The 27,975-nt window shown below is 42.9% G+C and overlaps 1 protein-coding gene across 1 annotated transcript; it reads right to left on the bottom strand.

Moving 5' to 3' along the window:
• Positions 1-63: 63 nt before the first annotated feature.
• Positions 64-27,975, bottom strand: ANXA10 (annexin A10). The gene is made up of 11 exons (XM_080343710.1): positions 27,900-27,975; positions 15,836-15,930; positions 11,384-11,497; positions 9,444-9,534; positions 8,770-8,849; positions 6,137-6,190; positions 5,924-6,017; positions 4,408-4,503; positions 3,685-3,743; positions 1,546-1,668; positions 64-715 (listed from the first exon to the last, which is right to left on the bottom strand). The coding sequence occupies exons 1-11, from the start codon at positions 27,937-27,939 to the stop codon at positions 647-649; spliced, it is 915 nt and encodes a 304-aa protein (XP_080199836.1). The 5' UTR covers positions 27,940-27,975; the 3' UTR covers positions 64-646.

Here is a 27,975-nt window from a genome sequence, read left to right as displayed (position 1 = left end):
GCTTTGTCTTCCAGGGGTTTCCAGTCCGTGGCACTAAATCAAGAATGGTTTGGGAGACTTGATTCTAATTTTCTTGTTTGTTTCAAAGAGAAGAAGGGAAATGCATTTAAGTATGTGAGCTAAATGAAAGAGGATACAAAAGCACTCTTTGGTGAGTGACTGATAATAGACTAAGGCAGATGCTTACAAAAATAATGTTCAAGAGCATAAAATATGATGTATAAGAGGTGGGAAAGAAAAAATACTTAGAGGAAGAAATCATGCTGCTGAAAGTAAATAAATCAAAACATTTTTTCTCTACAGTGTGGAAGTGAATAGGTTCTTCCAGAACCTATTGTCTAGTGTTTGAGATGTTGCAAGACTAAATGATAAAAATAATGCTTCCATGGAGTTGTTTTGCTACTTGTTTCATTAATTTACATTAATCATAGAAACAGAAATATTAATCAGAACTAGGGATAAAGCCATATTCCTGCCAACATTTTTTCCCTGTCTCAAGAAAGATTTAATAATAGCAAATTTATAGCATTGATTTTTCTGTTCTTTTATGTAGAACAAGGATCTCTTACAGTTAGTGTATTGTGTATCACTTCAATTTCTATTTAAAATACATTTACATAGCCTTCAAAGTTCATCTTCTTTGTCCTTAATAATCTTCAGCATCACCAGCACAGATAGCAAGTAAAGCACTTTCATAATGCCCTGAAGCAAAGTGCTGCAAGAAAAAAAAAATAAAAAATCAACATTTCTATGACTATGTTTTCTTAATTTTTCTTCTTTTGACTGCACGACAGGGACTAGACTGATGGTGTGAGGTTCTGTAAAATATTACAGTATTTTCACAAGGATTCTAGACCAAGATTTTTTGCATTTCACATACCTTGGACTTTGGTTGCTTGGGCACCTAGAAGCAATCTACCTCTGAAAGGTTGGAACAAACCTATGTAATACTTCTCAAGTTCAATACCAAAAAATCATGAGCAATTTCTTACAGTTACTGCGCATCTTACATTTGGATTATAGCAACATAAAAAAGGTAATGTAATTCAGCAAGACTAAGTTTTGTACAATTAAAGAGTGTCAGAGTTTTATTTTAGGATACTACAGAGCAAGAGTACAAGAAGAACCTTTCTTTTCTGAAGGCTGATACTACATAAGCACAAGGATAAAACCAGATTTTTATCTCAGTTTTGCACGAAAGTGGTATTACCCTGATCTTGCAGGACAGTGGGAAAGAAGATGGTATCAACCAGTGTAGAAAATATTTGTGCCAACTGTTTCTCAGCATACACTGTCCTGCCCTGTTTGTAGTCTCCCCTTGCTATTCGGGAGGGGCAAAATCATGTAGAATGAGAGCTGAGAATTCACTGCTCAATAACTGAAGTCAGCCTGAGGCACTGAAAAGATACGCTATCATTTTTATACAGTGCTTTTTTTTTAAAAAAAAAAAAAGTGGTTGAACGGAAATTATTTGTTTTCTGGTAGGGCTTGGCACAGTCTGTGTGGTGCCAGCACTGAATATATGCAAAATGTGTAAAAACTTACTTTAATGTCATGAAAGAGTGATTTCCCATATCTCTCTTTGTATCGCTGTCGAATATTCATCAAGTCAATCTCACTTCTGGCAATGAGAATCCTTATAACTGTTTTATTGTGAAAGCCAAAATCCTAAAAAGAAAATAAGATGAGAGTAAACTTGACAGTCGGACAAAATATTTGCCTATCTGTATATGCTCATATTAATATTTGATAAACCAATTAATCAGACTACTCGTAAAGATATCCTAAATTTTAAAGAAGTCTGTGCATTCAAAGGTTTTATCCTACAGAGTTTTCACATGCTCAAATAATAAATTCATATTTCTTAATAACTGAAATTCCCCACATGTCAGTGTTTTAACCATGCAGTGAAACTTTGAAAAGGAAAAACCTGATGAACTTTTGTCTTAGGTATTCAGTTTTTAAGTAGCTGTTGTGACTATTGTTGTAAAGGCCATTCAGACTATACTGAAGCCAATAATCTGTTTCGCGACAACTGCTGCCAAATGTGTATTCAGTGAGATTTTTAACTGCTAATTTAGAATTGACATAACTGATAGTCAACGGTGTTAAACTACATTTTTCAATTGCAATCCTGTGGAGAATGGAGACATCTAGTGGCAGTAAAAGTAACCAAAAGAGATTTAGGGCTGGGAAGACCGATGACCAATTTAGGTTGTTTAAAGTTAAATAATAATTTTATAGAGTAGCCATTGATACTGAAATCTTGTTCTCAGAAAATAAGTAATGAGATTTTAAAAAGCTACATGTAGAGAATTTGATACGTTTGATGACTAGGTTAAAATCTTTCTTATAAGCCATTATGGACTATGATTTTAAGCACTGGAATCCTAGGTGTGTTTTATTGTATTGTAAATGGACATACAAAAAGCTTTTGGTATAATCTGGACATAAATCGGCTGCAAAACAAGATGCTTTTAAATTATCATATTTCTTTTGAGAATTATTTGTGCTAATCAAAACACTGTGCAAACAGAGTAAAATACTAACTAAAACAAATGGCAAATTTTCAATAAACTTTTCCTGCATCACATGCATCATCTGAATATATTATAGAATGAAACTACCTATGGGATATTTCTTAAAAGTAAAAATGAGGTTTAACATGAAAAGCGGTCTTGATACCAAACCTTTGAGAAACATGACTCTTGCTGATAGCTGTTGTTTCCTGATACCTTTGGCAAGCTTTATTCATGCCATATTCCAGAATCCTCTTTTGACCACTCAGACAAAATAATGCCTTTCCTCTCAGCCCCTGGGATTTCCCTTCGTTCTCTGCTGCCACTGTTGCTGGTTTAGCTGAGACAGGACAGCAGCAGTGACAGCATCTGGAAGAGGATACCGGGGCCCTGTTGAAGCATTGCTGAATAGTTTTCTTCAATGGTTCGGGCTTGAATCCTTTCTTTGCCATTCCTGCTCTAAGATGATACTTTAGATTTTATCCGTGGCTGTTTTTTTATGAGCATCTTCTGAAGATTGCATTTAAAAGTTTAAGCTTCAAAGATTATACTTTATTTTTTATATAACATAATGCCTTATTATTTTCAATAACTAATGAAAAACAAAAGAAAATGTCTTCAGTGGCCTCTAGTAGGAAGAATTTTTATGTGTTTCATTGCATTTACCCACATTTCTTTTTGTTCTAGTATTGTATGTTAGGACTCACACACCAAGATAAAGAACCTGTATATGTACATTGAGCCCCGCAAGTAAATATGGCTATTTGTTTTTATGTAACACTAATTTATGATTTAATTTTTAGTGAAACTTATTCAATCTCTAGGTATAAAAATTTCATGAGAAGAAAAGTGCACATCGAGTTCTGCACAGCAGGGGGAGATACAATCCATAGAAAAGAAAAATTTTCAACTGAAAAAAATCAACAGTTACCAGACATACTTTTTAGAGTAATCAAAATTTTTAACCTTTTACTGTTACTGTTAAATCCCAACTGCTGCTTAGGAACTAATGCTTTGAAATTTATGTAGGTACCAACAGTTTAAAAATATGCAATCAAACCTTAAATATTGAACAGACTGATTTTTAAGTACTTAAGAATAATCAAGTAAACAAAAAAATGGGGAAGCTACTTTTGATAATATATGAAGACAAAAGACTACTTACATGAATTGCATTATAAAGCCTGTAAGCAAAGTAGGAAGGCTTGTCACGAACACAGAGCACTAGGAGAGAAAAGTTGCAACAAGTAAACATAAGATTATTATAAAATCAATTCTATTGGCTTTGGGCTTCTTGAAATATAAAGCTGGGTAGTGCTGTCCATGCTTAAAATTAAGCTACCAGTTTTTCACAAACATTGCTATATTTATAGTTCTAAAAGTCTGTCATTTATTCTGAGTGGGTTCTCATTACTGTTGTATCAAAAGGCTTATTAAATATTAGTGAATATACTTACATTACATCTTTGTAAAAATATTATTATCCTTACTCTATAAATGGAAACCAAAGGCATGTAAAGCTTGGAACTTGTTTATATGCCATTCAAGTCCTGTAAACTTTTCCAGTTATTTACTATGTGTAGAATCAGTTGACAATGCAATTATCATTGATCACACAACATTTATTATCAAATAAAGAACAGATACTAGTTGTGCTCAGTCAGAATGTAATGCTGCATATATACATTTTTAGATTTACATGAAAATGGAAAAGCAGTTAAAATATTATTTTCTAATTATATCTGAAAATGTAATTACACTGGATAGGAGGGTAAAGTGGATAAAATAAAAAAAAATCAGAAAAATAATATTCTTGATGCATCAGATCTATCATACTAGATATTAATTAAGAGATTAGTACTAACATAAAATAATATTTTCACGTTACCTATTGCAACCAGCAATTCTTGAAAGTATCCATCATAACAGTCATTAATGGCATCTACTATGTCTTGCCCAGAGATGTTTTGGAACTCCTGGAAAACTTGGGGGGGAAAAAAATCTCGCTTTATTCTAGTTCATTGATAATGATCAACTTGACTTTTTCCTGCTTTCTGCAGTATTATAGCTATTGAGTTTAATTTTTTCACTGTTTATTCTCAGTGTTTCTCTGTGTTTATATTCGCCAAGTAAGGCAATCTGAATGAGTAGCCTGAAACCTGGTTTTCAGGACGTCCTCCCTCTGGGTTCTCCAGCATACAATATGCAATGAATGTACTCCGAGGCCTCTGTTTCACTGGGAGCTTTAATAAACTCTCTGTTTAGCAACCTCTGTTTACAAAACTTGTAAGAATGTCATGCCATGAAGACAAATTCCTTGCTCAGCTTGGCTAAAACCGGCCAGAGAAGGAGCCATGGCATGACGTGCACACCACATTGGGATCCAGACAGGGATGCCCTGGATAGTGCACAGAGCAGGCTTTACTCCTTTAGGGAAAGAGGGACATTTTCAACTCACTGCCTGCTACTAACCTGCTGGAGGGCTGGCTTACAGGCAGAGCCCTCAAATCTCTGTTACAGAAAGAGAGTAGAGCATAAGCAGATTTGTTACATTATGTTAATCCTATCATCACCAGCCCTACAGCAGTTATGATAGAAGAATTAACTTGTTGATCCATGACAGCAAAGTAGTTCTAAGCTGCTGTTAGAAGTTGACATAAGAAATAGAGCTGGCTGCACAGTGATAAATTGTCACCAAATAGGCTGTTTTTCCACTGCAGAGCAAAAGACATCTCAAACTTGTCACCAAACAGATACAACAGGTTTCTTTTCTACAGTGGAAGATCTGGATGTTCTCATATAATTTTCTTGCAATATGTAATTGTCTGATTATCTATTTTAAATAAAAATGTCCCATCATGTTTCTGTGTGTAGGCTCGTTATGAGAGAGGTCGTGGGCCCTGAAGTGCTCTCATCAAAAGCTTCTTTGTAACTTCCACATAAATGCTTCAACACAGCAATGTGTTTTCACATACAAACATTTGTTGAAAATACTCCACCTGACTCTCCCAAGGTGTTCCTGCTCATAGCAAAGAGTTACTTAGGAAAATTAAGGAAATAGTTAAGAAAGATCTGCCTCATCCTGTTGTGTTGTGAATAAAGGCAGTGCAGCAATAGCCTATGCCTTTCTTTGGCTGTGCATTCTTTGATCTGCTATTAGGCATCCTGATGTCTGTCTGTTCTATCTGCAGCTGTCTGTAGTCATTAGGCAAAGTTCAGTTTTGCATTACTTCCAAATTCCCATTAACATCAGGGGGAGTCTGAGAACTCCAACAGTTTACACTTTGGTTTCAGCCTAATACCCTGCTGCATGCTGAGCTTCTTGGTATGTAACACATGGTTTTGTGAGCAAGTCAGAATTTGCCTTTGCATTCTGTGTTCAAACAGCTGAGACACTGGATTACCCATCCACAACTGCTGGTAACTCTTGTTGCAGAGAATCATTTGCAGCATGTTTTTGTGTTCTCCTGTTTTCTGCTGACATGCTTCCCATAGAATCTAATTTACCAGAAAAAGAAAAAAAATACAAAAGGTTTTGAGTTAGTCCTGGATCTCCTTTCAAAAATTGTATTTGTTCTTCTTTTAATTTTGAGAAGCTCACATCTGACTATATTTACCATTGCATCCTGAGCAGCTGTACAAGGATCTGCGTATCCTTCCATCCTTGTTCCCTGGGGGAAATAAAAAGATACATTTTAAATAAGCTTTTACCTTGCCACTACCATCTCACCACCATTTCCAGTATCATCAATGTTATATTGCTTACTATAATATTTGACTATGGGAGGACAACTAGGAGAAGAATAACTAATCTGCCATTTACTGATTATTTCTTACCAATATGCATATTACCAGAAGAATCTTTTCACTTTGTTTTTTTTACTCCCTGCACAAACTGTAGGAGCAAACATGTCAAATAATGGAAATTTTGCTTGCTTATAAACCATTGTCTACAATTAAGATCCAAGATTAGGAAATTGTTTGACAACTTTGATACATAAACCACAAAAGGATACTTCTTATTTCCCCATACATTTAGTCACTTTTCAGTTACACAAATCAAGCTGATATGCTTTAGTAAACACGCTATGATCTGAATTATATAATTGTTAGAAAAAGAGAAAAGCACACAACTTTCAGAATTGCTTTTTTAACCGTAATCATCTTGCAAGGATACAAATCAGCCCTGGTTGCAGAACCCTTAACAATCTCAAGCTGCATGTAATCACTGCCTTAATGATATGTGTTTGAAGCAATTTAGTTTAAAATTTACAGTCATTTTACCCTATATGTGAAAGGGAGGATTAAAATTATGTATTGGCTGTCAACTTGTAGAAAGACTGATTTGTATCTCTTTCCTGTTAAAAATGTTAATTTATATTTTAATTAAATGGCACGAATTTCACACAGTGGAGTTCCTAGTAACAAGATAAATTACTTGAAGGAAATTATCCTGGAATGACTGTATAAACTTACATACATGAGAAAACACAGGAAAAAAGACAGACAAGCAAATAATAAAATAAGTTAAATAATACCCTACTTGAGTCAAATGTCCACTTTCCCCAGTAACATTTAACAGTGACTACTCTTGGCATAATTTTGCTGGAGAATCCCACAGTATGTGTAATTATTTTTTAAACTGTAGAAAATTTCCGTATTTCAGTTGATACCCCAAAAATGAGAATTAGAATAAAAATCTGTTTGTCTTGTACTAGAATATTAGTTAGCCTGAATTTTTAACTCCGTTAATTTATTTGGGAAGGACTATAACCTATAACTTCTAATCTACGTCACTATGGACAGGAAAACAGTAAATTCCACACTACAGCAATTGAATAGTTTGCTCCCTGTATGTGAAGCACATTTACTTCTATCTGTAGTCAGATGTGTGTGTCATCAATCCAAAGATTTAATAGAAATCTAAGCAAAAGGTGTCTGAAAAAGCATTAAAGGGTGCATTGGAAATGTTGCTATAGAGTACTCTGTAAGTTGCCTGGTAGTAGAACTAGAAGGGATATATTTTAATGGAATATCACTAAGTTTTAATATAAGACAATATCCAAACATGAATGATCCGACTTACAGTATTCAGAAGTATACAGTATAAGTGAGTAAAGCTGGAATTTCCCGCAACTATTCTTCATCTTTAAAGAATAGCAGTTATATCTTGTTAGCTAAGAAGCTGCTGATTTCAGGCCTCTTTATCAATAACTGTGGTTTAGAAAATCAGGGCTAATAATGTAGTCTCAGACAATTTATTTTAAATGTGTTCTTTTGATGACTAAGATGTGTCCCATAATTTTAATTAAGATGAGAAGTGAAGTTGCTTAACTTGTAGCTCCTCATTTTTAAGCAAGGAAGTATTTTCATTATTAAGAAGAAAAAAACATCCACGATTAGACAAATATTTCTTGTTTATAGCTTCTACATTTGAAACATCTGCTCTTTATCTCTGTACTGCAGTGAAGCCTGAAGCCTGCTGCTATTTCAAATCTTAGTAAGAAACACTTTTTCCCCAGACACACATACATAAAAATACCGATGTACCTTATGTATGCAGTTATCTCCTGCCAGTCCTTTTGTTATTTGTTACTCTGGTTTACAAACGATTTTTAAGATAATGAGCACAGTGACTACAATGCAAATGAGAACTCATGATTTGACAAGGATGACCAACTTTGTTGCATAAAACTACAAATTGGTGAAACTGCAAAAGTTGGTGTGTAATAGTGACAGTTCATGTACTTGCATGCAAACATACTGTGACTTAGCATATGCAGTAGGGCAAAGAACATAATGCTTAAAACAGAAAACTATTTAATACTTTCCTGCATAGTCAAATGTGGATATAACTCAATTTTTACATAACGTCTAGACTGGATTATGAACCAGATATTCTCACAAGGAAGAACACAGAACTTAACAATGAAAATCTCATTTGTACATGCAAGTAGACTCCTTTTGAGATGAGGCAGATTGAGCACAGGGTCAGCAGTTGAATATCCAGGGACTTACTCAGTAAAATGGTCTTTTGACCTTGGCCTCCATCTGAAAACCAAAGTCAAAGTAGATGAAGGAATCCAAGTTCTCTTCCTCTTCTGCTCTTTCTCCTCTCCTTTTCAAAAGTGTCGCCCGGTTGAACTACCTTTAACCACAGTCACCTCAGAATTCGAGATTTCTCAAATAGTATCAACAACTGTTATGAATTTTTTAGAAAAGTAATTCATACTACTTGTTTTTACGGTACCTGAGCAAGGTTCATGAGTGTATCTCTGAAGTGACCTGAAGTCTCAGAATTGATATCTTGTTGAAGATCATTATTGTATTCTAGGTTAAAACAAAAACATATAATCACAAATGAACATGCTCTGAATAGTACTCGCGAGGATTAGTAAACAAAGGATAAATAAATAGGGTGCAAATACTTGTCCATTTTCTACAGTGATTGTTCCTCAGCACGGGTTCTGCAGGGAGCTACCCCTGGGCCAGTCGGGGAGCTCTGCCCTATTTGGGGGGCTGCAGCCCCAGCTTGTCTGCCCACTGATCGCTGCTGCTGCAGATACTTGGAAATGCCCCGTCAAGGCAGGTGAGTGGAGTTCCCAGCCTGAGTCAGGACTTTTTGAAGGAAAACAGCTTATGTACTTTTTTAGATTAAAGTGTGTGAAAGTTTCTGAAAATCCCCAAATGTGACTGCCGGGTATTTCAAATGTCTTAGGCAGCAACGCATCCCAAAAATATTATGACCTATCATCAACTTTAAGTGTTTCGCTTCAGCCTTTTGTATGAAGTTGTGGGAGTGGAGGGGGAAGAGAGGCAGTTAGTACTGAGAAGCCATTTTTGTAGCTCATTTCCTTCATGCGTGCTAATACATCCAGAGCACACATGGTACAACTGCTACTGTGCACTTGTAAAAAACATTACGCATTAAGTAGGCTTCTTTCATCTGGAAGATCTCCATGTTTGATCTTGAGGCTAATATGTCAATTAGACATTTTTCTTCTGTGTCTACTCCCTGTGTGGATAGAAATAAACAGGAAAAGATGATGTTAGTAGAAACTACAGCTTTTAGAAGAAAACAACGTTGCGCTTTTCAGAAGTAACAAAATAATAGTAATCTCTGCTGGAGCAATGCAGAATGTACTTCCGCATAGCCTACCTATGTAGATAGAAAATGCCTTTAAATTAATAGTAGAACCCTATATTTAAAATATATTCTACTTAGTCTGAAATTCCACATGTACATTAACAAGTTGGGAATGAAGCAAGACTACTGTTGACAGAGACGCAATGGGAAGAATTTTAGAGCTTTAGTAAGAATTTAGAATTTGCTGAAAGAAATCAGATGCAAAGATTTAGCGTACATTTAGCGTACAACAAGTGTTCAGACAATCTGAAGTAGATAAGAGCCCAATCATTATGTTGTTTAGTTATTTATTATTGCGGTTATTTATTTAGTAATGTTACGGTTTGTAATGTCTACCGTAAAACTTGGTATATAAGGGAAGCATCATGGCCATGCATGCAGTGCTGCAAATCACTGTATTTTCCCACAGGATTTGAATTAATTTTATAAACTTGAATTGACATAAGATATGCTGTATATGCTGCTTTTGATATGCACATGTATACTGTTAGTGAGTATTCTGCACTTGGGATAGTGGGAAAACATGACATTGAGCCTGAGCCCGGACACACATATGGCCAATTTTGTACTTTGGCCATTTGAATCCAGATCAAGATAGAATACGATAAGAAAGTTTAGCTTTGAGCCACATGTAGAAAAAAAAATGAATTCAGCAATCTTGGCAATAATTTTAACAAAATTCATGCTTTCAATTCTACCAAAATTTCACAATCCTTTTAATACCAACTGTAATTAGAAATACATCAGTAGTTCTAAAAAGTGCATTAGTTTAAGTCTCTGAAGGACAAGAAAAGACATTGTTAATTTATTTTTTTGTTTGTTTTTGAGGGGATTCTCAAAATATATAAATAGGTCACCCCACTCAGAGTTGTATAATCCATGTCTTATTTGTGACAGTGGCAAATATTCATGGAAAGAAAACAGCGTTGAGTTTTGACATGCCTTCTCATGTTCCAGGAATTGGCAATTTAGGAATTTCCTGAGAAGGAATTTTTCAAAGGTTTATTAGTTTCAATAGCCAACAGTGGGCCTGTTTTCTAATAAATTGTTGAAAGTCTTTATGAATTAATTTGTTCTTTTAGCTTCCACAATTCCCTGCAGAAATAAATTTCAACATTTAATTACATGATTATTTGGAAAAAAAAAAAGTTTGTTTCAAAATGTCAGTTGTTTAAGAAGCACAGGCTCAGATCCTGGGAACAAAAGGAAATATTTTCTTCAAAATGTGCAATCAGTTCAGTCTTAGTGGAGCGATCATTGCTTTGTCACAGAGTTACTTGTGTTTATTTAAAGACATATTCTGCTAAAGAAGTATTGGTCTTTTCAGAGGTGGAAGCTGAGTGTGTGGCACTGGCCATTCACATGAGTTTTGTTTTTAATATACATAAATGCTTGCAGGATCAGAGTCTTCAATTTCCCTGTATAAATATTTATTCATTTACTGAATTTACCATAGGTGTGAAATGGATTGTATTTATTACATGGCAAGTAGATGTTTTTTGCAATACCAATGAATAAACTTTGTATAGCACTATCTTTCTGATCACTACACAGTAGTACACTATTCCAGTGTACTAAATTCCAGCAGTACACTATTCCAGTGTACTAAATTCCAGCAGTTTATCAACCATTTCTATGTAAAAAAAAAGAATTTAAGATGTGTTCAACGATGTAATTAGTGACTGCAACTCTAAGGAATTCTCGATTTGACAGGTACCTTCAAGGCGTGCCAGAGCTCATGGGCATCATAGGAGGCAGGTGGATACATCAAGCCGACCATCACTTCTTTGAAGTGATGAGAGAGATTCTCTTTTAGATCTGTTATCAGATCCTTGAAAAGAAAAAGAAAAAGCATAGACACGATTATTTCTCTAGCCACACTTTATGAAGACAGCTTAAAAAAAAAAATAGTGGTTTTCTCCGTAAATGATTAATAAAGATGAACTGTTGAAGGTGGGTGAGATGACAATAGACACATGGGCCAGTAGACCACATAGGATTGTTGATTTTCTGTTCATTAGAATATAGAAGAAAATTCAGAGGTTTAAGTACAACTACTACTTAGAGGCTTGGAAACCTGAATACCACAGCAGAGCATCTGCAGCTTCCCTTGGCATATTCCACGTGTGAATCTGTGGGAGCTAAGCATCTTCAGAAGTCAGATCTCGTAAAACATGGGCAATTTCTGGCGCTTTTTTCAGTGTTACTATGTGAATAATTTTTAAAACAATCCATATTGCTCCTAGTACATAACAATATCTGCTTTGGATTACTGGAAAGTTATGGGCTTTAATTTATGTATATATTACATTCAAACTGAATTAACTATTTTTGACAGATGCTGGATTAATAAAAGGAAACACCTCTCTTCTCTCACATGTGTCTCAGGACTCGCTTGCCAGGTAGCAAGAAATGGATGAGAGTTTCCTTCGTAGTCTGCCCTTTCCCAGTAGCATCTTTCAAAACACTGGAAATGCCAAAAGCTTGTTGTGTATACTTTTGCTGTTTCTGAGTAAAAGGATACTTGTGCACTAATTTTTTTTAATGTTTTGTGTATGGCACTAGGCACCTCTCAGATATGCTCTGACCTAAGTCTGAATTTAAAAGAGTACCAGAAATGGTCCCATGATATAAGCTCTTCTTTTTTTAAGAGCTGATACCTATGTGAATATAATTAAATTAATAGCTAGAGTAGCAATGAAGGAGGACATACATTAAAAATTAAATTTGTTATGAAGAAACACACACAGTCTTCAGTAAATGCACATTAGATGCATTTGACAACCACTAAATCACACATGTAATAGAAATTAATTCATTAAGACATTTCATTTCTGACAAGTTGCCTGTGGGAAAATGGATTAATAATACAAATGGATACTAATTAAACATTACTCCTGCAATCAGAACTAAGGGAAGTATTGAAAAATAGAAGAGAAAACTCTAAGTTGTCATTATTAACATTTCCTAATCACCTCTGCTATAAGAAATCCTTGAAGGCTAATTGTAAAAATGAATCTTAAAGCATGTCCTTATGTCTGAACCATGCAGCCAGTTCAGGGTTTACTTTTTCTTTCTTTCTTTTTTTTTTTTGTAAGATATTTCTCCTTCTAATGTGTCATACTTTCCATTTGTCAAATGAATAGGCATAGTTACTACCATATTTCCATATTGAACAGACTGAATTCTGAATTGAAATTAAGAGGGTGGAGGATTGGACTGACTGACAGGTTTGCCATAGATTAAACTGAGAAGGCTAAAATTGTTATTGCCTGCCAGTCTGTCTTCTCTGTGCTGCAGAATTTACCACTCATAAGATGGGACTGCTGAACAGCACATTCACTTGATGCAATATATCCATTAATACCGATTACAGGCAGCTAAAAGCTCTCACTGATGTGTGCTAATGTATTTTCTCAAGTGTAAACCACAGCAATTCAGGGCAAGACACATCCCATCCTGTTTGGCAGTTCCTGTCCAAGATAGCAAACTTTTGAGAGGTCAGTCAAATAAACCACACAGAGCACTAACCAGATGACCCATGTCAATATATCTGCTGTTACAGGTGAGACAAAAAAAAAAAAAAGAAAAAAGAAAAAAACAAACAAAAAAACCCCAAACCAGCATTTCTGTTTCATCTCTGAATTAGATTAGAGCTAGCTTGCACTGACCCCTGTCTCCATATGGCAAAAGACAGAACTTTTGGAAAGCTGTCAAGAGTATCTTGGTATATCTTGCACTATAAGGTATTCCAAGTGCTTAATGGATCTATTTAAATTAAAATTGTAGGTGTATATGCAAGATGTTCCATGAGTTTCAGAATTTTCTGTAGCCTGTTGCTGGAATATAAAAATGGTTTGCTCACCTTTTTCTTTTATTGCTATTCATAGTTTTAGAGATCAAACTTCTTAAAAATGACATCTAAGGTTTTCTTTGGCTTTTTTAGTTCTTCTACCTCTTTAGGTCTGTGGCTACTGGTTTTATAGTACTTCAGGCTGGCTGAATATGGCTGGCAGAGTTATAAATTTAAAGGTGGTGTGTTTTCATAGGGATTTATTTATTTGTTTATTTTTTATTTTGGATTGCAAAGAAAATCCAAATAGATCAGTAGTGAGCAACTCAATAATTGTTCTCCTTTAATACTAAATATGACAAATCGTAACTCCACTCTTGAAGGACATTTGGCAATTCCTAATTGAGATATTGTTAGTGGTTATCTGTAGGTCATTGTCATGTGTCAGAGTGCAGTAATTAAAGATAAAAAGTTATATGGAGCTTTTAAATGTTTTCTGCTGTTCAAATGATAAGTCCAGTTGAAACACTATAGAGAAAAGGCGAAAAAAACCCAGCTAGCTGCTATGGATGGAGTGTAGAGAAGAAGCACTGTCCGGTAATTAGGGAGATAAATGAAGACCTGAAAAGAATGAGCCTGGATGCTTCACTGTCACAGGCACCTTTGGGTAGCTTGTCATGCTTTGGTTTTCTGTAAGTAAAACTAAAGCTCAGTGAGCAATGTTGTGTGGACAAACACTGAACTTGTGTGTTTTGCATGTGTGATGGTAATGGTAACCTAATAAACACCTCGTAACAGAAAACAGCTTTTAATCATTCAGATCCACTGAGTTCAGTCTGTGATTCAGTTTTTGTTCTTTTACGGTCTATTTATAACATACTAATCCATTCAAGACTGCATTTATAATATCACAAATATTGTGTGTTTGAATTTTTATAATTGTCCAAATAAAGCCAGTGATCTCCTATAGGTGTGTAACAACACCAAATCAACACACTGCACTGATTAAGTCCAGCTCTTCTCTTTTCTCCAACTCTAGAAAAGTAAGGGGCTGTTTCAGTGTATTAGAGGCCAACAGTTGTATTATTTCAGTGTATTAGAGGCCAACAGGTATTTTGATGTGGCACAAGGCTGCCTCTTGAAGACTGTTTGGCTATCCAAAGATAAAAATACACTGTGCTGCTGGTTAGCAGGCTGGTGGTGTAACACACTACTACATTTGTGGTTAATGTGGAGGTTTTGAATGAACCATTTCTAGTTAACTCTAATTAAGGCTGATGGCTGTGTGGTAGGATTTCTGCCAACTCACTCTTCTTCATGATGGTCAATTCAATGGCAAGCATACAGTGACCTTCAAGGCATTTTCCGGTGAGATGGTAGTTTTTCAGGTTTTGGGAAAGAAGAAAACTGGATTTTGTTTAAAATGTTTGGCTGGCTTCTATTAGGAGAAGGCCATGTCTGGTCAGTTTTGTCACAACATTTTTCTTTAGCTTTCCAATAGTATCTAGTGTCATACAGCCTTTTTCATCACTAGATTTCACAGGGATTTTACTGAAGATGTTGCTATTATTTTTGCCCTTACATAGCTGGGGTAAGTGAGGAAAATGCAGACACTGTGACTTTCTCAAAGTCATTTGCTTAGAAATAGTAGACCTGGACACAGAATGAGGGTATCTGTCTCTGTGTGTGTTTAAGAACAAAAACTGCTTTGTCTAACACAGTAAATATGGATAAAATGCATTTGAAAAAAATAATAATAAAAAAAAATTATGTTTTAAATTTTTTGAAACACCTTTCAAAGATTCATATATTTAACACAAAGCAGCTCAGATGAGTGTTGTGCTGGGTGTATGGATGGGATTACATGATGTGTGGTCTGACAATGTCAGTGCTCGAGATGAGAATATTAATTAGTGAGTAAGGTACAACTACCTGTAACTGTTGGTATGGTGTTTTTCTTTGGTATTTAAACCCAAATACAATTTTTTTTTTTGTATTCAAAAAACTTGAAAAAAAGTACTGCAGAAGCTTCCAAAAGCACATAGAGGAAGAAGTAAGTCTGTTTAGAAATCATCGTTCGGTCAATAGAGGAAGAGAATGAATTATAGAAGAAGAAACTTTCCATGTCCCTTATTTTTTTTTCTAAAAAAAACCTTTGCGGGTGGCAGAAGTGCTTCTACTGCTATAAAAATGGCAGTTTGAAACCATCAGAGGTTTTGATAGTTACGCGTGCGAAGTTGTGTGCCAGTCCACGAGTGCCAACCAGCCGTCTGCCAGGCTTTTGGTTCCAGTGACTGACCCGAGAGGAGGGCTGACTGACCACACTGGGGACAGGAGGGACAGAAGTGCCGAAAGGCCAGACAGGCGCTGTCATACCCGGCCATACATGTCCCTGTACGCCTCGGCGATCATCAGCCGCTGTGAGTTGCAACGCTGCGTTAGGATATCAATCAACACATCTTTTTCACAACCTGTAAAGGAAACACAACACAGACTCTAAATTAACAGTGTTGTAATTCAGTTACATTTGTGACTGTTTGTGTTTTGTTCCAGAACACTAAACTAATTGCTTGAAAAAAAGAGATCAACAGATTAATATCCCACTGGTATTTATCAATATGATTTATATTTACTGTGCTTATGTACCTTTGACTTGCTGGTGTAATACCAGCAAAAAGTGAAGCGGTCTGTTATTATCACATGCATCATCACCTCTCCCAAGCTCAATGGATTTGAAAGCATCAATAAAACAGATAGAGGCTTTCATCTATTCAGAACTAGGCACACCAGCAGAATTTGTGGCTAAGCCTGGGAAGTCATACTTTATGCTCTGTTGATATGGATTAAATTGCCATTTTAGGATTAGGGATCTCTTTTATAGGAATGACAAACTATGGTCAGACCATTGTTGAAAAACTGAAAGATATATTTTCAGAGGAACCATATAAAGTAAGTCATGAAGTTTTAAAAATATAACATTTTAGCCAATCTCCAACGGTATTTTGTTGAAGGTTACCTGTGATCTTTTGCTCGATGTCTAGAGCATACTGCTAAACTTCTGTAATGCATGAGTATTTACTGCTTATGAAAAAGACAATTAACATAGTCTGAAAATTATTTTATTGTTTAAAACTTTTTTCCATCCCAAAAGTTGGTTTGTGGTAATTTTCAATGGCTGAGCATTTGAAAGACATTCCAGCATAAATGTATCTCCAAGTGTAAATCAATTGACACTATCACACTTGCAGCAGAGATGAATTAGGCTGCAAAGCATGGGAAACTACTTGCATCTGAATGGAGGAGGGTGGTCTCCAAAGTTTCTACCTGTCATTGTAATATAGGCATGCATATATATATATGTATATTTATGTTACAAATACACATTCTGTACCTATTGAAGCTTTGTTATGCAGATTTTATCATATAATCTAAAACTGACAGGTTCCATTTTGACATAAATATAATTGGACATTGAATACTTCTTTTTTCTTACATTGGCAGAAGAAGCCTGTATTTGCTCATTATACACCAGATTTAGTTCTCTTTCTTCTGGATCATCTTGCCACAATTGCACCAGCTTTTTAGCAAGACACTAATTTAACGTCAGTCAGAGTCCTTTCCATCAAACAAAATAACAGAATCATAGAATCACAGAATGTTTGGGATTGCAAGGAACCTTGAAAGATCATCTAGTCCAATCCCCCTGCCGGAGCAGGAACACCTAGATGAGGCTACACAGGAAGGCATCTAGGCGGGTTTCGAATGCCTCCAGAGTAGGAGACTTCACAACCCCCCTGGGCAGCCTGTTCCAGTACTCTCTTACCCTCACTGAGAAGAAGTTTCTTCTCAAATGTAAGTGGAACCTCTTGTGTTCCAGTTTGAACCCATTACCCCCCGTCCCACCGTTGGTTGTCACCGAGAAGAGCCTGGCTCCACCCTCGTGACACTCACCCTTTAGAAATTTATAAACATCAATGAGGTCACCCCTCAGTCTCCTCCAAACTAAAGAGACCCAGCTCCCTCAGCCTTTCCTCACAAGGGAGATGCTCCAGTCCCTTAATCATCTTTGTTGCCCTGCGCTGGACTCTCTCCAGCAGTTCCCTGTCCTCCTTGAATTGAGGGGCCCAGAACCGGACACAGTATTCCAGATGTGAACTGAGTGTCCACTGAGGACAAACTGCGTGAAAAATCTGACAACTGGTTCGAGAAGCTGTTCCACGAAATCAAAGCACTCGGAGAGGACAGATTCCATTCCCCACCTGACCAACCGACATTTCCGCTATTCGGCGAAGGCGTTTCCAATCTCAAGAGAGAGGACAGAAGAAGCACCCAAGGAGAGGCACGCTGTGGCTTCTCCTTGGTGATCATGGAGAAGACCTGAGGAGGTGGGATGGAAATCCCACCTCAGCACTTCAGGAACGAGTACGTGAATTTAAAGGAAAACCTCCTAGGAAAGTGGGTGCACCGGTTTCCAGAAGGGCTAGAAGAGGTTCTGATCCTCTTGAAGGAATTTGTGATTCCTACCCACGGAATGTGCATAACACAAATCAGAGGGGCCCTGCCTCCATCCCGCCGCCGGAAAGGGACAACAGAGGTTACTGGACTGTGCAGATCCGATGGCCTGGTACAACAGACCCCCAGGAGCAGAGAGCTTTGGAGGACACCGGTGCTCAGTGCACAGTAATCCCATCAAACCATAATGGAACAGAATCCATCAGTATTTCTGGAGTGGCTGCGGGATCCCAGAAGCTGGCTGCAGGAGAGGCCGAAATGAGCCAAACTGGGAAAGATGGGCAAAAGCGTCCCACGGCGACTGCTCCACGTGCTCCGTGCATCCTCGGCACAGACTGCCCCAGGAGAGGGTGTGTTAAGGCCCCAAACGGGTACAGGTGGGCATTTGGCAGAGCGGCTGTGGACACGGAGAACATTCATCAACTGTCGACTGTGCCTGGTCCCTCAGAGGGCCCTTCTGCTGTAGGATTGCTGAGGGCTGACGACCAGCAGGCACCAATTGCTATCACGATGGTCCATCACCGGCAATATCGCACCAGTCGAGACTCTCTCATTCCTGTCCAGAAGCTGATTCGTCAACTGGAGAGTCAGGGTGTGATCAGCAAGACTCGCTCACCTTTTAACAGCCCCACTAGGCCAGTGCATAAGTCTAGTGAAGAGTGGAGATTAAGAGTAGACTATCGTGGCCTGAATTAAGTTACAGCACCCTTGAGTGCTCCTGTGCCAGACGCTCTAGAGCTGCAGCTTGAACTGGAGTCAAAGGCAGCTCGGCGGTGAGCCACAACCCACATTGCGAAAGTGTTTTTCTCTCTTCCTTTAGCAGCAGAGTGCAGACCGCAGTTTGCATTCGTCTGGAGGGGCATCCAGTACACGTGGAATCGCTTGCCCCAGGGCTGGAAACACAGCCCTACCATGTGCCGTGGACCGATCCAAACCACACTGGAACAAAGAAAAGCTCCAGAACACTTGCAATATCTAGATGACATCATTGTATGGGACGGAACAGCAAAACAAGTTTTCTAGAAAGGTGCGAGAGTAATTCAGATTCCTTGGAATCCCAGTTTTGTCATCAAAAAGAAGCAAGGTCAAGGCACCTGCACGAGAGAACCACTTTTCACTAATAAAATGGCAAGATGGACGTCGTCAGATCCCAATGGATGTGATCAACAAAATTGCAACCGTGTCTCCACCTCCTACTACAAGGACTGCTGCTCAGTGCAGATGGAGCTGATGAGGAATCGCATTGACTATCTTTTATTTTATATTCCGTTTCTATTTTATATATATATCAACTAGTAGTTTGCTAGTATTTTGTGATTTTATTGAACTGCGTTTATCTCATTCCAAGTTTCTCCTTCCCTTTCAATTGTCTTCCCTGTCTGGGGAGCGGGTGGGGGACTGAGTGGCTATCCCGGTTCTATTGCTAGTTCAGCTTAAACCACGACCAGCACGGGTGAGGCCAGCCCTGGAGCCCCCTGCCAGGTGGGCTTTGCGTCACAGGGCATGTGTGAGGCTGGGGAGCTCCTGAGTGTGTCCCTGGGTGTGCCCCCGAGAGCCCTGTGATGTCACCAGAGTCACAGTCAGCCCGTGACGTCACTAGCGGCGGGCGGCTATAAACGCCAGCGTCACGTGCTGCCAGCGGCACACGAGACGTCGAGTCCTGTGGGCAGCACCCGAGCCATCGAGTCCTGCCAGCGGCACCAGACGTTGCGACCTGCCAGCGTTCGAGCGGCCACCGAGTCCCGCCAGCGGAACGCGAGCCTTGACGTTGCGCCAGCAGCAGCCATCGAGTCCTGCCAGCAGCAGAGACACCAGGTGCCTCCAGCTCCGAGAGGACATCAAGTCCCAGCGGCAACCAAGAGGACATCAAGTGCCAGCAGCAGCTGAGGACAGCAAGTCCCACCAGAAGCCGAGAGGAAACCAAGTCCCAGCAACTGACAGGACACTAAGTCCCAGCAGCAGCCATGGAGGTGTCCAGGGATGAGCCAGCGGTGCCACCAGCTGCCAGGAGGTGCCGGCGGGGGGACAGGTGCCCCATCTGCTTGGCTCCCCTGGAAGCCCCCGCTGGAGTGGACCCGTGCTGGCATGCGTTCTGCCATGCCTGCATCCAGCGCTGGGCTGCCAGCACCGAGGATGCCACTTGCCCGCTCTGCCGGGGCCCCATCGCGGCCATCCGCCGCCTGCGGCTGGAGGATGACGGTCGCCGCGGCCGCCTGCATCCCTACGCAAGGCGGGGGCCGTGGTGGCAGAGGCAGCAGCGGCAGCAGCAGCAGCAGCAGCGGAGCCGCAGCCGTTCCAGGCGCCGCGCACGCTCCGCTGAGAGGGGAGAGCGCCGCCGCCCCAGTCCCCAGCGGCGTGCTCGGAGCCTGCCCACCGAGAGGGACGGAGATGGACACGGCCAGCTCCTCTACCGGCCAGGGAGCGATGAAGACCCATCGTGGCTGCGCAGGGTCCAGGAGGACGAGCCGGGCTCAGGGGACCATGCGCAGCGTCTCCCCTGGCTCCGCACCTGAGCGGGGCGGCCGGGCCTCCTGGGGCCCCCCTGGAATAAAAGCACTGGGCCACTGAGAGGGCCCGGGCCTGCTTTCTGCCATGTTGTTTGCTCATTGCTGCAGATCTGGGCAGTGGGAGAGATGTGGCTGTGGGAAGTGGGGGAGAGGGTGGGTTATGGCTCAAGGACCCGTAGAGAGGGAGCAATGTGGATGTTGGAACTGGAGGAGAGGGAGGGATGTGGCCCTGTGAAGTGGGGGAGAGGCGGCCGAGTGCCTGTGGAGTTGGGGAGAGGGAGTGAAATGGCTGTTGGGAACGAGAGGGAGAGGGAGGGATGGCTATTGGTAGCAATCTGGGGAGAGAGAGGGGTATGGGTGTGGGAAATGGCTCAACACAGGGATTCGGCTGTGAGATGCGGGTAAGAGGGGAGGGATACGGTGCCCATGGAACTGGGGCAGAAAGGGGGATATGGCTGTGGAACCAGGAGAGAAGGATGAAGAAGGACTCCAGACAGAGAGATGTGGCCTGGGAAGTGGGGACAGGGAGAGACGTGGCCCCTGAACCCTCCCCAGCCCTGGTGCTGGCACTGCCTGCGGCTCTGCAGCCAGGGAAGGGCGGCCTTGCAGGCCAGCTGGGTTCCAGGGCTGCTTCAGCCCTGCAAGACGGCGACCTCTCCTCAAAACGCTCCCTGCTCTCAGCTTCCCTGACCCCACAGAGCCAGGCCCACACTCCTGCCGGCCCCAAGATCATCACAGACCAGGAACACGCCAACGAGTCGGGGCCTCGGCCCCTGCACCCTTTGCAGCAAGGCAGCAGCAGGAGCATGGCCCCGAGCCGACCTCTCCCGGGACAGAGCCCCTTCCTTGGGAGCAAGCACGGCTTGTCCCTGTCCCTGCTGCCAGCCGTCCGCCCTGAGAGGAGATCCTCGCAGGCGCCACTTGCCTGGCCTGTCCCCAGCTCTCCTGGCCACGGGGAGATGGGCTTCAGCCTCGCTCAGAGCCACTGCCCAGGGGACACCGCGGTGGTTGTCGGGAAGGCAAGGATGTGGTAACCTGGCCGCTCCCATGCTGGGGCAAGGGAGCCGATTGTCTGGAACTGGACGGTAGCGAATCCAAGCAGCCGGGATCTCTGTCAAGGGATGCCACCCTCCACAGGGCAATTGCAAGGGAGAAAGACTTCTCCAGCCTCTGCGGGTGACTCCTGACCGCCAGGAAAGGCAAAGTTTCCCTTCAAGGAAGCTGCTGTATGTCATCCAGGTGAATGGAATACTATGGAGACAGGTATCCAGATCCTGAGAGGGTTAGCTGTGCGGGAGATAATCTATTGTGAGCCAAATGGTCCGGAAGGGACAGATGCAGATAGAATCCTTTGTACACAACCCATGGGACGCAGGTTTGTACAATGGGCACCACCGGCATATGCCGGGTCATGGGCATCGATGTCCTGGGCAGCTACATTCAACAAAATGTGACAGAAGTGATGAACCAGCTTCGGGACTATGAGGACAGCCTCGCTACCTCTCTACGGGCTTGTGCGTCACACAGAATCAGAGAATCACAGAATGTTAGGGATTGGAACGGACCTCAAAAAGTCCAATCCCCCTGCCGCAGCAGGAACACCTAGATGAGGCTACACAGGAAGGCATCTAGGCGGGTTTCGAATGCCTCCAGAGTAGGAGACTTCACAACCCCCCTGGGCAGCCTGTTCCAGTACTCTCTTACCCTCACTGAGAAGAAGTTTCTTCTCAAATGTAAGTGGAACCTCTTGTGTTCCAGTTTGAACCCATTACCCCCCGTCCCACCGTTGGTTGTCACCGAGAAGAGCCTGGCTCCACCCTCGTGACACTCACCCTTTAGAAATTTATAAACATCAATGAGGTCACCCCTCAGTCTCCTCCAAACTAAAGAGACCCAGCTCCCTCAGCCTTTCCTCACAAGGGAGATGCTCCAGTCCCTTAATCATCTTTGTTGCCCTGCGCTGGACTCTCTCCAGCAGTTCCCTGTCCTCCTTGAATTGAGGGGCCCAGAACCGGACACAGTATTCCAGATGTGAACTGAGTGTCCACTGAGGACAAACTGCGTGAAAAATCTGACAACTGGTTCGAGAAGCTGTTCCACGAAATCAAAGCACTCGGAGAGGACAGATTCCATTCCCCACCTGACCAACCGACATTTCCGCTATTCGGCGAAGGCGTTTCCAATCTCAAGAGAGAGGACAGAAGAAGCACCCAAGGAGAGGCACGCTGTGGCTTCTCCTTGGTGATCATGGAGAAGACCTGAGGAGGTGGGATGGAAATCCCACCTCAGCACTTCAGGAACGAGTACGTGAATTTAAAGGAAAACCTCCTAGGAAAGTGGGTGCACCGGTTTCCAGAAGGGCTAGAAGAGGTTCTGATCCTCTTGAAGGAATTTGTGATTCCTACCCACGGAATGTGCATAACACAAATCAGAGGGGCCCTGCCTCCATCCCGCCGCCGGAAAGGGACAACAGAGGTTACTGGACTGTGCAGATCCGATGGCCTGGTACAACAGACCCCCAGGAGCAGAGAGCTTTGGAGGACACCGGTGCTCAGTGCACAGTAATCCCATCAAACCATAATGGAACAGAATCCATCAGTATTTCTGGAGTGGCTGCGGGATCCCAGAAGCTGGCTGCAGGAGAGGCCGAAATGAGCCAAACTGGGAAAGATGGGCAAAAGCGTCCCACGGCGACTGCTCCACGTGCTCCGTGCATCCTCGGCACAGACTGCCCCAGGAGAGGGTGTGTTAAGGCCCCAAACGGGTACAGGTGGGCATTTGGCAGAGCGGCTGTGGACACGGAGAACATTCATCAACTGTCGACTGTGCCTGGTCCCTCAGAGGGCCCTTCTGCTGTAGGATTGCTGAGGGCTGACGACCAGCAGGCACCAATTGCTATCACGATGGTCCATCACCGGCAATATCGCACCAGTCGAGACTCTCTCATTCCTGTCCAGAAGCTGATTCGTCAACTGGAGAGTCAGGGTGTGATCAGCAAGACTCGCTCACCTTTTAACAGCCCCACTAGGCCAGTGCATAAGTCTAGTGAAGAGTGGAGACTAAGAGTAGACTATCGTGGCCTGAATTAAGTTACAGCACCCTTGAGTGCTCCTGTGCCAGACGCTCTAGAGCTGCAGCTTGAGCTGGAGTCAAAGGCAGCTCGGCGGTGAGCCACAACCCACATTGCGAAAGTGTTTTTCTCTCTTCCTTTAGCAGCAGAGTGCAGACCGCAGTTTGCATTCGTCTGGAGGGGCATCCAGTACACGTGGAATCGCTTGCCCCAGGGCTGGAAACACAGCCCTACCATGTGCCGTGGACCGATCCAAACCACACTGGAACAAAGAAAAGCTCCAGAACACTTGCAATATCTAGATGACATCATTGTATGGGACGGAACAGCAAAACAAGTTTTCTAGAAAGGTGCGAGAGTAATTCAGATTCCTTGGAATCCCAGTTTTGTCATCAAAAAGAAGCAAGGTCAAGGCACCTGCACGAGAGAACCACTTTTCACTAATAAAATGGCAAGATGGACGTCGTCAGATCCCAATGGATGTGATCAACAAAATTGCAACCGTGTCTCCACCTCCTACTACAAGGACTGCTGCTCAGTGCAGATGGAGCTGATGAGGAATCGCATTGACTATCTTTTATTTTATATTCCGTTTCTATTTTATATATATATCAACTAGTAGTTTGCTAGTATTTTGTGATTTTATTGAACTGCGTTTATCTCATTCCAAGTTTCTCCTTCCCTTTCAATTGTCTTCCCTGTCTGGGGAGCGGGTGGGGGACTGAGTGAGCGGCTATCATCCCGGTTCTATTGCTAGTTCAGCTTAAACCACGACCAGCACGGGTGAGGCCAGCCCTGGAGCCCCCTGCCAGGTGGGCTTTGCGTCACAGGGCATGTGTGAGGCTGGGGAGCTCCTGGGTGTGTCCCTGGGTGTGCCCCCGAGAGCCCTGTGATGTCACCAGAGTCACAGTCAGCCCGTGACGTCACTAGCGGCGGCGGGCGGCTATAAACGCCAGCGTCACGTGCTGCCAGCGGCACACGAGACGTCGAGTCCTGTGGGCAGCACCCGAGCCATCGAGTCCTGCCAGCGGCACCAGACGTTGCGACCTGCCAGCGTTCGAGCGGCCACCGAGTCCCGCCAGCGGAACGCGAGCCTTGACGTTGCGCCAGCAGCAGCCATCGAGTCCTGCCAGCAGCAGAGACACCAGGTGCCTCCAGCTCCGAGAGGACATCAAGTCCCAGCGGCGACCAAGAGGACATCAAGTGCCAGCAGCAGCTGAGGACAGCAAGTCCCACCAGAAGCCGAGAGGAAACCAAGTCCCAGCAACTGACAGGACACTAAGTCCCAGCAGCAGCCATGGAGGTGTCCAGGGATGAGCCAGCGGTGCCACCAGCTGCCAGGAGGTGCCGGCGGGGGGACAGGTGCCCCATCTGCTTGGCTCCCCTGGAAGCCCCCGCTGGAGTGGACCCGTGCTGGCATGCGTTCTGCCATGCCTGCATCCAGCGCTGGGCTGCCAGCACCGAGGATGCCACTTGCCCGCTCTGCCGGGGCCCCATCGCGGCCATCCGCCGCCTGCGGCTGGAGGATGACGGTCGCCGCGGCCGCCTGCATCCCTACGCAAGGCGGGGGCCGTGGTGGCAGAGGCAGCAGCGGCAGCAGCAGCAGCAGCAGCGGAGCCGCAGCCGTTCCAGGTGCCGCGCACGCTCCGCTGAGAGGGGAGAGCGCCGCCGCCCCAGTCCCCAGCGGCGTGCTCGGAGCCTGCCCACCGAGAGGGATGGAGATGGACACGGCCAGCTCCTCTACCGGCCAGGGAGCGATGAAGACCCGTCGTGGCTGCGCAGGGTCCAGGAGGACGAGCCGGGCTCAGGGGACCATGCGCAGCGTCTCCCCTGGCTCCGCACCTGAGCGGGGCGGCCGGGCCTCCTGGGGCCCCCCTGGAATAAAAGCACTGGGCCACTGAGAGGGCCCGGGCCTGCTTTCTGCCATGTTGTTTGCTCATTGCTGCAGATCTGGGCAGTGGGAGAGATGTGGCTGTGGGAAGTGGGGGAGAGGGTGGGTTATGGCTCAAGGACCCGTAGAGAGGGAGCAATGTGGATGTTGGAACTGGAGGAGAGGGAGGGATGTGGCCCTGTGAAGTGGGGGAGAGGCGGCCGAGTGCCTGTGGAGTTGGGGAGAGGGAGTGAAATGGCTGTTGGGAACGAGAGGGAGAGGGAGGGATGGCTATTGGTAGCAATCTGGGGAGAGAGAGGGGTATGGGTGTGGGAAATGGCTCAACACAGGGATTCGGCTGTGAGATGCGGGTAAGAGGGGAGGGATACGGTGCCCATGGAACTGGGGCAGAAAGGGGGATATGGCTGTGGAACCAGGAGAGAAGGATGAAGAAGGACTCCAGACAGAGAGATGTGGCCTGGGAAGTGGGGACAGGGAGAGACGTGGCCCCTGAACCCTCCCCAGCCCTGGTGCTGGCACTGCCTGCGGCTCTGCAGCCAGGGAAGGGCGGCCTTGCAGGCCAGCTGGGTTCCAGGGCTGCTTCAGCCCTGCAAGACGGCGACCTCTCCTCAAAACGCTCCCTGCTCTCAGCTTCCCTGACCCCACAGAGCCAGGCCCACACTCCTGCCGGCCCCAAGATCATCACAGACCAGGAACACGCCAACGAGTCGGGGCCTCGGCCCCTGCACCCTTTGCAGCAAGGCAGCAGCAGGAGCATGGCCCCGAGCCGACCTCTCCCGGGACAGAGCCCCTTCCTTGGGAGCAAGCACGGCTTGTCCCTGTCCCTGCTGCCAACCGTCCGCCCTGAGAGGAGATCCTCGCAGGCGCCACTTGCCTGGCCTGTCCCCGGCTCTCCTGGCCACGGGGAGATGGGCTTCAGCCTCGCTCAGAGCCACTGCCCAGGGGACACCGCGGTGGTTGTCGGGAAGGCAAGGATGTGGTAACCTGGCCGCTCCCATGCTGGAGCCGGCCATGCTGGCTCCACCCTCATGACACTCACCCTTTGTATATTTGTAAACATTAATAAGGTCACCCCTCAGTCTCCTCCAAACTGAAGAGAACCAGCTCCCTCAGCCTTTCCACATAAAGGAAGAAGTATTCAGTATTACTGATACTTTGTGCATAAGGATTTCTTCTTACTTTTCAGAAAGTATCACTAGAAATCTGTACAGCTTATATAGTCTCTACAGCAAAAACTAAGAAGGATTCAGGAAATATTTTAACCCTAAATAACTTTATTCATTTGTGTAACACCACTGGTATCAGTGGGACTGAACCTTCTCACAAGAAGGAATGTTGTGTGCAATGTTCAGGGTCAGGGAGTTAGAGTCTGTAAAGGCTATGGAGAGTTAAACTCCTCTGAAGCTGAAATTTTTATTTTACTGGTTGTCCTTAAAAATTAGAACTTTGTTCCACATAGTTTGATAGGGAAATTAAAAGTAAGGTTAATACGCTTGTATTTACAATATTAAATGAAGAGAATCACCACAGTCTTGCCATGTTAGCAACATTGCATTGAAAGTATTGTTTGAAGTATAGCAAAGTGTTTATAACCTTTCGTCTGTAGCCACATTCATCAAAATGATACTCAAGATTCCCCTTGATCAACAATACTCCTTGTGGTTCATTTGACATTGTCTCAGTCCTCACATCTCTGTTAAGCAAACTGAAAACAGAATGCAAGATTTGGTGCTGTGCAGCCTTGTGAAAAGCCCAAGGGGAATAAAAATTCTGATGCATAAAACAATTTTAATGTGAAGAAAATGTCTGAAATAGTAAAAAAAAAAATAAAAAAATCTATATTGTGAGTCTCAGCAGTACCAACAATGTTTAACAGGAAAACACAAAAATCTGAACAGAGAAAAAGGCTTTGGCAAAAATTTTTGGTTTATTTTGTCTTGTTTTGTGTTTTTTATTTTGTTTTGTGTTTTTGTTTTTCTTGTTTTCGGTGTTGTTTATTTTGTCCATAGACTGAAAGCAAAAATTACTCTTGAGTGAAAGATCATAAATTCTTTAAACTTTCTCCTCTGTTTATTTTTATTTCTTAATGACTGATATTTTAAGACTTAGCAGTCCCTGGTAGTATTTAATGATTGAAGTTACAAGTAAAAGCCTTTACTTTGTTGGCCTTCAGTGTAGTGATGTAACACAGAATTCTGTTTTCATTTTCTTATTTTCTTGAGGAAAGCATTTACTACTCTAAGTGTTGGTATACATTTTAGATTTATCTTAATCACCTCTTAGTTTCTGTAAATGCAGATACATGATTTATTTGGACATTTCCAGTGTGTCTTACTGTGATACCTTGGAGAATCGGTGACACTTTTGATTTTATGAGTTGTTATTTTTTGCCTAATGCATGTCATTTTATGAGATCTTTCTGAAGAAAAAAGGTGTGTTAAAATCAGTCAAGATACTCACTGATTCCCTGTAGGGCTCCTCCCAGCAACTGGGCATCCATAACAGGATTAAAATTCGGAGCGGGAAAAATCGTTCC

Source organism: Nesoenas mayeri (assembly GCF_963082525.1).
Source record: "Nesoenas mayeri genome assembly, chromosome: 4".
NCBI lineage: Eukaryota > Metazoa > Chordata > Aves > Columbiformes > Columbidae > Nesoenas > Nesoenas mayeri.
The sequence above is the reverse complement of the archived record's forward strand: the minus strand, read 5'-3'. Positions and strand labels throughout refer to the sequence as shown.

Coding starts and splice junctions, on each gene's coding strand:
- ANXA10 (XM_080343710.1), bottom strand. CDS start 27,939: ATGGATGCCCAGTTGCTGGGAGGAGCCCTACAGGGAATCA. Junction 11,498..15,835: donor ACAGGGACATGTATGGCCGG/GTATGACAGCGC, acceptor TTTCTTTTCAAG/GATCTGATAACAGATCTAAA. Junction 6,018..6,136: donor CAGCTGCTCAGGATGCAATG/GTAAATATAGTC, acceptor CTGGTAAATTAG/ATTCTATGGGAAGCATGTCA.